Source organism: Tenrec ecaudatus, chromosome 1 (genome assembly GCF_050624435.1).
Source record: "Tenrec ecaudatus isolate mTenEca1 chromosome 1, mTenEca1.hap1, whole genome shotgun sequence".
Taxonomy (NCBI): domain Eukaryota; kingdom Metazoa; phylum Chordata; class Mammalia; order Afrosoricida; family Tenrecidae; genus Tenrec; species Tenrec ecaudatus.
Window position 1 is genome coordinate 18,781,001 of NC_134530.1, and position 11,176 is coordinate 18,792,176.

The 11,176-nt window shown below is 39.3% G+C and overlaps 1 protein-coding gene across 1 annotated transcript; it reads left to right on the forward strand.

Moving 5' to 3' along the window:
* The first annotated feature begins 2,579 nt into the window (after positions 1–2,579).
* On the forward strand, positions 2,580–3,149 carry LOC142448405 (olfactory receptor 7A5-like). The gene has a single exon (XM_075550322.1). It carries the CDS (start codon positions 2,580–2,582, stop codon positions 3,147–3,149), a length of 570 nt encoding a protein of 189 aa, XP_075406437.1.
* The last annotated feature ends 8,027 nt before the right edge of the window (positions 3,150–11,176 follow it).

The following is an 11,176-nucleotide window of genomic DNA, read 5'->3' on the forward strand; positions in this document are numbered from 1 at the left end:
AACGTAGTTAGTTTGCACCAAGTTAGTTCCAGCACATGGCAGACATGTATGTGCAGAGCAGAACCGCTCTCTAAGGTTTCAGGGCGGGGACTTTTAGGATGCTGTCAGTAGGCTTTTCTCTGAGGCTCCTCTGATGTGGCTGCAACTGGCAGCCTTTCTGGTACCAGTCAAGTGCTTCACCATTTGTACCACAAGGACTCAAAATAATATGAAAATGTAATGCAATGTAATCTTAATACAGTAAAATGCACTGTATTGTCATGTGGTTTGATGCAATAATACATCTATGAATACTCATTGAACTTTAAGGTCTCATGTCATGGTGTCTTCCATGGCATCATGATCATCAGTCCCCTTATTTTTTCTCTACCCATAACTGGAACCTCAATCCAACTTCCTTTTTTCACTCATTCATTCCGTCCTCCTTGTTATTACCAGAACATATGACCAATATGCTTGTACCAAGGACGTTGCACTACTTCTATCTTTGTCTAAACTGTTTTCACATTTTCTCTTTGTCTAGCATGCGAAATGCCTTCTGATTTTCTGTTCAAAGCTTCCTTATTGAAGATTACTGTACAACGAAGTGGAGCCCTGGTGCAGTAGTGCTCATGGGTTGGTCTGAGATCTGCGCGGTCGGCAGGTGGAAACCGCCAGCAGCTCCGTGGGAGTAAGACAGGGCTTCCCAATCCCTTAAACATTTTCAGTTTCAGGAACAGGTAGGAGGGTCGCTATGAGACAGCATGGATTCAAGGCAGAGGGTTTTGTTCTATAACGAAGCATTCCACGGTATAGCTTTTTGTTCTTGTTGTGACTCCTGTCTACAGGAATACAATAGGAAAGTCCACCCAATCCTGCACAAATGTCACAATTGTTTTGTTCCAGGACATAATTTTGCAGGCACTGTATCCATCCATCTCTTTGAGCGTCTTCAACTTTTGTTGCTACTGCTCTACTTTACTTTATTTCATATAGGCAAAAATTATAAATCATGTATTTAGTATTAATGATCTACTGGTCCCCTGGTGGCACAGTGGTTACTCTTTGCGGTGCTGACAGCAAGGTCAAAACCACCAGCCTCTGTTCAGGAGAAAGACTGCTTCCATTCATGTAAAGAGGTACAGTCTTGGAAACCCACAGGGGCAGTTGTACCTTATCTCATATGGTCAACATGAGTCTGTATCAACTTGATGTGAGAGTGAGAGTGAGGGATTCACACTCCACCTTCAATATATATATATATATATATATATCCTAGAATAACATTTGATGGCAGAGATATATATCTTTTTATAAATTAGATAAAAGTTTACACAATAGGTCATAGTTAGATATTCAGTAATCCATAAACTTTCTGATTCAACTCATCTGTTACAATCCCACTTCTTCCCTATATTTCCTGTGTCAAAATCTTCTATCCTATACCTCTGAATTTAGTTCTTGAGGAAATTCTGCCCTGTTGATATTAAATATTTAATTATTATAGCTCGATGTGCATTCAGTTCTAGATTGGAAGGATAAGGGCTATAGTCTTTGGGGTTCCAACAGACTCTCTTGGCCAGCAAGAGAGGTGTTTTGTGTGATTTTGAGTTTGATTCCACAATCTCCCCTCCTCACCAACCCATTCTATCTAGGACTTCTAATGTGAACTTTGTCAGAGCAGGTGGTATTTGTAGACCAACACCATCTGGTTCTTCACATCCAGAGGGTGGGGACTGACGTTGGCAGGCTCCATCAGTCTCTTAGCCTCATTCTTTCCCCGTGTTTTTCAATTTTCCTCTTTCCTCTTCCTTCCAGCTGAGGAGACATTAATAGGTACAACTTAGTTGGCATCTCATTAGCTTTGAAATACTACAGTCAGAACTCATGATGTAAAGGCAATGGTTTAAAAATTTTATTGCTATTTGCAGTGACTACAAGAATATTTGCTGTACAAAATTATTCAAACAGATTTTTTGAATGAACTAAACAATTTCTCATGGAAGTTGTAGAATTTCTATTGCTTTTTAAAGAAGATATGATTCAAAGAAAGGGAGGCTAGTCAGGTGTGATATCAAAAGATTGAGCATTCAGGACTCATGACATGCTCAACTTAAGGGTATACATCTAGAGATATTATATTGGAATTAATTTACATGTTAGAATATACAGCATATTCGTTAAATTGGTATTAACTTCTTATGTCTAAGTTTGCATTGCTCTTTTCCTATCCAGTAGTTTCTTCAGCTACATGGAACCAAGAAATCACACACATTTTCAACATTTCATCCTTTTGGGGCTCTCAGAAGAGGCAGAGCTGCAGCCCTTCCTCTTCGGACTCTTCCTGTCAATGTACTTGGTCACTTTCACTGGGAACCTGCTCATCATCCTGGCCATAATCAAGGACAACCACCTCCACACACCCATGTACTTCTTCCTCTCCAACCTCTCCTTTGCTTACATCTGTTTCACCTCCACCACTGTCCCAAAGATGCTGCTGAACATCCAGATGCGGAACAGATTCATTACATATAAACACTGCATCACCCTGATGTATTTTTTCTATTTTTGTAGAAGTAGATAATTTCCTCTTGACAGTGATGGCCTATGACCGGTTTGTAGCCATCTGTCACCCACTGCACTACACGGTCATCATGAATCCAAGATTCTGTGGCCTCCTGCTTCTGGCTTCCTGGTTATTGAGTGTACTGGATGCTTTATTACATGGGTTAATGGCTTTGCGTTTGTCCTTTTGTACAGATTTGGAAATCTCCCATTTTTTCTGTGAACTTAATCAGGTAGTGCAACTTGCTTGCTCTGACACATTCCTCAACACCTTAGTAATTTATTTTGCAGCTGGGCTTCTGGGTGATATTTCACTCAGTGGGATCCTTTTCTCTTATATGAAGATTGTGTCCTCCATTTTGAAAATTTCATCAGCTGGGGACAAATACAAAGCCTTTTCTACTTGTGGGTCACACTTCTCCATGGTTTCCTTGTTTTATGGTACTGTTCTTGGGGTTTATCTCAGTCCTGCTGCTACCCAAAATTCCAGGTCCAGTGCAATCGCTTCAGTAATGTACACTGTAGTCACACCCATGCTGAACCCTTTTATCTACACTCTTAGAAATAAGGACATAAAGCAGGCCCTAGGGAAACTTTGCGGTTGAAACTTATTCTCTATATATCAGAAGAGTCTCTAGATTAGAGAGCTATGCAAGGGAAAGAGCTGAAAATCGTGAAGATCTAAATCATACTTTCCTTAGTGTGCACATCTGCTGTATACTCCCAATTCATCTGCTTTCTTTTAATACACAATACACCATAATACAAATACATAATATATTTCTTTCAAAAGTGTTTTATTTGTATCAAAATAAGAAAGCAGTGAAATTAATTAATTAATTTTAAGAAAGTTATGAAATTAATCCTGTACAATCTCTTCCAGAATATAAGCAGTGGGAACATTTACTAACTCATTCTGTGGAGTTAGAATTAGTGTCACATCAAAACCAGATATAGAAATTGTAGCAAAACTGGTGATCAACATCACTCATGAACAGAAATGCAAATATCCTCAGCAAAATTCTACCAAATCAAATCAAATCCCGTATGAAAATAATTATACACTGCTACTAGTAGGAGTTGCTTCAGGAATTAAAGACTCATTCAAGATTTGAAAATCAGATTATGTAATGCCTTACATTAGCTACATAAAATAATCATATCAACTGAAGCACAATCAGCATTTGGAAGCAATTAAAATAATTACTTGTGCTTTTATTTTTCCACTCACTTCCTTACATTCATAAGAAAATTTACTAAATCTTGTAAATGGGGATTACGCTCAATATTGAAAAGTTAAACAATTTCCACTTTGGTTCAAGACACAGTTAAGGATGACATCTTTTATAATGTTCTGCGTGTCCTTACAAGCACAATAGCATAAAATTAAAAACAAGAAGGTATACATATTGGAAAGTTAGAAATAGAGCACTCTCTGTTCACCAAAGTCATCATTTTCTACAGAGAAATCCAAAAGAAACAACCTTAAAAGTATACAACAGTGAATTGTTTCCCACATATCAACAATCAAAGAAAGCACTTCAACAACTAATGATAACACACAGTATTAGTCTAACAAAAATCAAGCAAATTTGACAGAATCCATGCTACAAAACACTTATAAAAGAAGAATTAAAGATTTTATTTTATCATGAATTGGAAGGACCATAACTATTGTGAAAATAAAAATCCTTCTCAATTTGATCTGTATGTTTAGCACAATCACAATCAGAACCCAAATTAATTTACAGCTATTGCTAAAAGGATAGGTGAATAAGACACGCAACGCCTAGTTCATAAAAACAAAAAGACAAAAAGAAAAACCATAATAAATTGAAGCATGTGACAAGCATTAGGCAAAAGCCAACTGATAATCTCTAAAATGTTTGAGCAGTTTGCCTCAACACTAACATGATCCTCAAAATCAAGAAGTGCTTATCAACCAGAGGAGTCTAAGCAGATCATGAACAATAAATGCAATGTTGGACTTTTCATGGAAGATATTAATAATAGGGAACTACATATGAGGCTGAAGATAGCTATCTTATAGTAGTTGCGTGTGTTCTGTAATTATAAATGTGTTCAAACAATAAAGTTCAGTAAATTATGCTACATGAGTTAAATAAAAACCCCTTGGAAACAAGCTTCACCCAGACGCCATTACACTCGTTGGACAAGCAAAGTCACTGTGGCAACTCTCATCTTCACCATCCCTTAAATTAAACTTGTGACAACAGTTTCAGAGAGGAGGTAAGGAATTAAATAAAATAACGAATTTAAAATGTCGAGCATCCCTCCCATTACGCAGTGGGTTCCAGGGTGAATTATACTGCAACCCGTAACACATGATGCATCCCTCACTTCTCCTGTGCTATTTCCACCTTTTCTCTCTGGGTGAATTTGACAGCAGCAAGACTGGGTTGTGTACATTGACCAGGATGATTTCTCCACAGGGCGAGCCTGACTGCACACACCCTCTGCCACAGTCTCTGTACCGACTCCCCACAATTTTCAGAATGCCAATCCTGTGGTAAAAATATGGCTTTCTGTTATGTCACTACTGTCCATTTGGCCACACTCATCCACCACTTTTCATTCCTTGTCTTCGAACGTCAACAGATATGAACTAGTTCATGTAATTTCCTAAACATAACTGAAGTTTTAATAATAAACTCAATATTGCTCCCATGTTGCCACCTCCTTCAAGGATTAATATGATTAAGAGCTTCTCTGTGACGTCCTCACTAACCCCCCAAAGGAGGCAATGATATGATCCACTTAACCAGGGTTTCTGAACCATCTTAGCATCGCGCATTTATTTAATTGTTTATTCTCTCTCTCTCTCTCTCTTTTTTTTACGTGTCTGCTACCATGTGAAAACTGTATGATTCTTGAGAGAAGGAGCAATGTCTACCAAGTTACTTTTTCCCACAGTATAACTTTTTGATAAAAAAAATATTTCATGAGTTTCTGGATGAGCAAAATAGGTTGCATGGTGAACTTGCATATAGATATTTCTAACAAAGTGGGAGAAAGAAATGTGGTGAAATTAGGATAAGTGCTGTTGAGAGAAAGAAGTTGGTTGTACAACATGAAGACTATAATCAATGACACTGAATTGTACAAGTAGAAGTTTTGCAATTGGAGAATATTCTGTTATGCATATATTTGCCACAATTAGAAAAAAATTACGTTAACAACAAAGACTACAGTGAAAAAGAAAACATTCTAGAAAGGAAAACAATGACAATTTGACAGCATGTCTTGATATGCTTGAATTATTCATTTGATTAAAATGTTGATAAAGTGCTAATAAAACTGTTTTTAAATGTTTTTTTAAAAAAGAAAGAAGTTGTATAAATGAGCTAACACCGAGAAGAAAGAACAGAGAAAGAACACATTTAGTGTATCCAGAATTATCCTCCAGAACCTGGGGCTTTAACTTAGCGGGACTTTGTATTATTAAAATTGCTTTATAGGTTAGTCCAGTTGAAATCCCCATGGCTAGCATAGTGAGGTCCCTCACTAACACCCCGTCCCAGCACCTTTGAGGCTGCTGCAGGTCATCCAGGTGTTTTCGTGGAAGAGTCTCTGTCCAACAGCACTGCGTCTTCCTCGTGCTGCTGCTAAAGTGGGAAGTTGTGTGTGCAGAAAGGGCATGAGGATGTAAGTACTCGTGAGGCCTCTGGAAGATAAAATGTGTTTCCATATAGTGATGGTTCTGGGTGGACAAAGGAGAGGGGAGGTGGGAGATAGGAAGGGGGTTGTCAACCAACCCAAGGACAAAAAGCTAACAATGTAAGTAAAATCGATGGGGAGAAGGGTGTAGGATGTCTAGGGGGGCTTAATCAAGTGCAATGTAATCATGAGGAATAAGTGAAACCTGAATGAAAGCTGCATATGATTGTGGGACAAGAAGAGGAAAATCAAAGGAAATATAGGAAAGAACTAGGTGGAAAAGGCCATTTATAGAGGTCTAAATGAAGTCATGTGCATATGTAAATATATTTATATTTAACCATAGGGAAATTGATCTATTAAAGTAGCAGATGGACATTGGACCTCAACTAAAGTGCACCCTAAATGCAAGAACATTTTGTTCTGATCTGGCATTCTGTGATGCTCATCTTCTCTACATGATTGCTGAAGACAAAATGGGTGCAAAAGCAAATGTGATGAAGAAAGCTGATGGTGGCTGCCATCAAAAGATATAGCATCTGGGTCTTAAAGATTTGAAGATAAACAAGCAGCCATGTAGCTGAGAAGCAACAAAGTCCACTTGGAAGAAGTACACCAGCCTGTGTGATTTTGTGGTTTCGATGGGATCAGGATTCAGGCATCAAACACCCAGAACAAAAATAACCAACATTGTATCAATGTAAATTTGGGGACACGGAGAGTGGAGACCCAAAGTCCAAGTATAGACAATTGGACATTCTTTTACAGAAGGGTCAAAAGAGACGAACCATTCCGTGTGCAGTATAGCACCTATGAAACATACAGCTTTCCTCTAGTTCCTTAGTGCTACCTCCTTCCCACACCACGACCTCAACTTTACCTTACAAATCTGACTAGACCAGAGATAATACACTGCTACAGATTAGAGCTCACAAGACAGGGAATCCAGGATAGATAAGCTCCTGGGAGCCAATAAGGAGAATAGAGTTACCAGGAGGGTAAGAGGAAGGTGGGGGAGAAATGGGGAATCGATCTCAAAGATCTACGTATGACCCCTTGCTAGGGGGATGGAAACAGAAAAGTGGGTGAAGGGAGACAGCAGTTGGTGTAAGATGGGGGTGAGGAGGATATAAATTAATATATTATAAATGGTCCATGGGGTAGGGAGTGTCAGGGAGTGGGGCAATGAGGAGCTGATGTCAAGGACTCAAGTAGAAAGCAAATGCTTTGAAAATGATCATGGTAATACATGTACAAATGTATTTGACACATGTATGTATGCATGGATCATGATAAGAGCTGTAAGAACTCCAAATAAATGATTTAGGAAGATAAAAAAGGATGTCTCAGCCCTGTCCAACTCAATCCATTAGTCTCATACTTGTCCATAAGTCCCTCTTCAGACTCATGCGGCCACATTCAATGAAGCAGAACGCAGGAAGATCACAGGCTGTGCGCAAAGTTGCATAAACGTGAGGTTGGTTGAAACATGGCAGGTCCTCAGCCGCTCTGGGGGTGGCCAACAAGCAGGAAGACCAAGGGGGAAAAAGGGGGAGAGAAAGAGAGAGAGAGAGTGAGAGAAAAAGAGAGGCAGAGAGGGACAAGCTATTCAGAGTTTTGGTAAGTAAAAGTGTTCATACAAAACTCATGATTCGAAATGTAAACCCTTCCATAATTCAAAATGAAAAATTAAAAAGGGATTATCTCATCATCGCTACTATTTATCCATGTAATTTAGTGGGGGGGCGGGGGTGGAAGAGCCAGTTTCTGGCTAGATTGGTTAGCCAATATATGTGAATCCCCAGACAAATAATAATCAATTATTTTGGTCAAAACAAAGTCTATTTCTCCTTATTTGCATAAAGTTAATTTTGTAATCTAGAGTCACACATTGAAAATTTTCAAGCTTTTTGTTTATTTTTTCATTGAAATATATATATATATATATATATATTCAGGAAAGAAGATTTTGCCCAACTTCCACACTTTCTCACATCCTGTTCTTTGGACCAAAAGCACTCCCCATCTTTTAGCAATTGGCTTCAATGGATCCTGCCCAGAAGGATTGTGCTCACCTCTCCTAATACCTTCTTGTAGATTGGATGCTTGACAAGGTGTACACATAATTCTCTGTACTTTCCATTCATAATATAGAAATCAGGGGATCACCATATCAAGCTGTCTTTAATTAGCAACATATCTTTGTAACTAATCATATAATTATTTGTTTGTATTAATGTATTAGAAACCAAAACACACATTCACTGACATTGAGTTGAAGGTGACTCAGAAGGACCCTAAAAACAGAGTAGAACTACCCCGATGAGCTTCTGAGAGTTTAACTCTTTGCCAGAGTAGCAAGCATATTTTTCTCCCACAGAGTGAGTGTGGGTGGTTTTGAACTGCTGACCTTCAGATCCCAGTCCAGTGCATCATTGCTATGCCACCAGGGCTCCGACTGGTGTAGTCAGTTATGTGAAATGTATCATATTCTTAACATATCGCCATATATGAAATATTCTGTTCTAGGATGATATGATGAAATATATGTTTAGCACTATGTATGCCATACTCTTTTTAAAATTTTTATTTTATTGGGGGCTCTTACAGCTCTTATCACACTCCATACATGTATTCATTTTGTCAGACACATCTGTACGTATATTGTCATCATCTCTTTCAAAACATTTCCTTTCTACTTCAGCCCCTGGCATCAGCTTCTCATCCCCCCACCCCTCCTTCTAGTACCCCTAATAATTTATAAATTCTTCCATTTTTCCTGTCTTGCACTGACTTCTGTATCATTTTATGTACTTTTCTGCTGCCCGACCCCCTTGGAGGGGGACCATTTGTCTATCATTGTGATCAGTTCCCCATTACTTGTCCCCCCCTTGCCCTCCTAATTTCACTGCTCCCATTATTAGTCCTAGGAGGTTATATCTGTTCTGGATTCCCTGTGCTGTGAGCTCTAATCTGTACTAGTATACGTACTCGGGTCTAGTCAGGCTTTTAAGACAGAATTGGGGTCAAGCTAGTGGGAGTGGAGGAAGCAATAAAGAACTAGAGGAAAGTTGTATGTTTCATAGGTGCTCTACTGTACCCGGATTTGTTCTTTCTTTCCTTGTGGCCACTTTGTCAGGGGGTGACCCATTGACTACTGATTGGCTTTTGGTCTCCACTCTGCCCTCCCCTCATTCCCATTGATATGATTTTTGTTTGTTTATTTTGTTTTGGATCTTTGATACCAGATACCTGATCCCCTCAAGACCTCATGATCACACAGGCTGGTGTGCTTCTTCTATGTGGGCTTTGTTACTTCTCAGCTAGTTGGCTGCTAGTCTAGTTTTTCTTCTAGACTTTAAGACCACAGACGTTGTCTCTTTAAATAGCTTCACTATCAGCTTTATCACATGTGCTTATTCACCCATTTTGTCTTCAGCAATCGTGTCAGGGAACATGAACATCATAGAGTACCATGTTAGTAGAACAAATTATTCTTGGATTGAAGGAGTACTTGAATGGAGACCCAATGTCCATCCATTACCATAATAATTTACAAATAAATATATGTACATAGATCAATGCCCCTGTGATTGTGTATAAATGTATATACATATATACATGCCTGTCCTTAGACCTCTATAAATGTCCTTTGCTTCCCAGTTCTTAGCTCTATTTCCTTTTACTTTCCTCCTCTATCACTATCATGTTCGGCCGTCAGTCAGGGTTTGGTAATTCCTCTTGGCTATATTGCCCTTGATCGAGCCCCGCAAGCATCCTACACTCTCCTTGCCATAAATTTTAGATGACTGATTCTTTACTTGTCCCTACATTTGTTTCCCCCCCACTCTTTTTTCCCCATCCCTCTCTATCCCGTGTCCTCCAGGAACCATTGGTCCAATTTTTTTCTCCTCTGGGTAGTTAATCCCGCCTAGTTTATAAAGATAGCCAATAATATGCACAAAAACAAAGCAGAGCAAAACATTACAAAAAAGAAGACAGAAAATAAGTCAACAACAGCTAACACAATAAAACAAATTAAGAAAAACAAAAAGAAAACTGATAGCCAAACCTAAAAAGAAGTCAACCATTTCAGTTGTGTCAGCTGACCTTTATGTGTGTTTCCAGTTGAGTGCCCTGGGGTGGTAGGCCCTGTGTGATATAAAAAGACTTTTCCCTAGCTTTGTTTCTCCCCCAAAGATATACCAAACATTAGAGGCTATTTGGCAGCAGAAGGTGGGACATCAGATGCATTCAGCCTTCAGACTACTTTCTGGTCCCACCACAGGTGGGGCCCACTCCCTGCTTTTAAGGACAATGGATGACTTCTCCCTGAAGGCTTTCAAACACCAGTCTGGTCCACTGTAGGTGGGGCTCACACCCTACTGATAAGTACAGTAATTGTTTCCATGGAGAGCCAGAGAACAGGTCAAACATGCTCAGTGACATCCAAAGTTAGTCTGCCATCCTGAATCTAGGGGCCACCCATCTTGTCACATGTGTGCCCCCAATCCCTCCTCTACCTATTGTGTATATACCACTAGATCGTCTTCCTTTCATCACTGTATTGCCTATAGAACAAGCCCTTCCTGTGACATATGTCCTTATTTGTAATTAGAGGGGCTTACACACCCAACAAAAGATACATAAGTCTTGGTTAGTAATAAACCTTGCTCGCTCAGTCCTGCAATTCCCACCATCCACATCCTCACGTGGACCACCAAGTGGGGCTGAGGTGAGCTACTATGCAATGTGCCTGACTCCATTGTTTCAATTTCTTTTCATCTCACATTCTCTATGACTTTATTATAATCTTTATATATCTCAACCATATAATTTCACCTACCGGACCCATGATGATTTGTTAGGGGGTTGGTTACCCTGACATATAACACCCATCACGTGGGGCCCAGTAGGAAAAGAACTCTCTTGAGTTATATCCCATGTAACAATT

Coding starts and splice junctions, on each gene's coding strand:
- LOC142448405 (XM_075550322.1), top strand. CDS start 2,580: ATGGCCTATGACCGGTTTGTAGCCATCTGTCACCCACTGCACTACACG.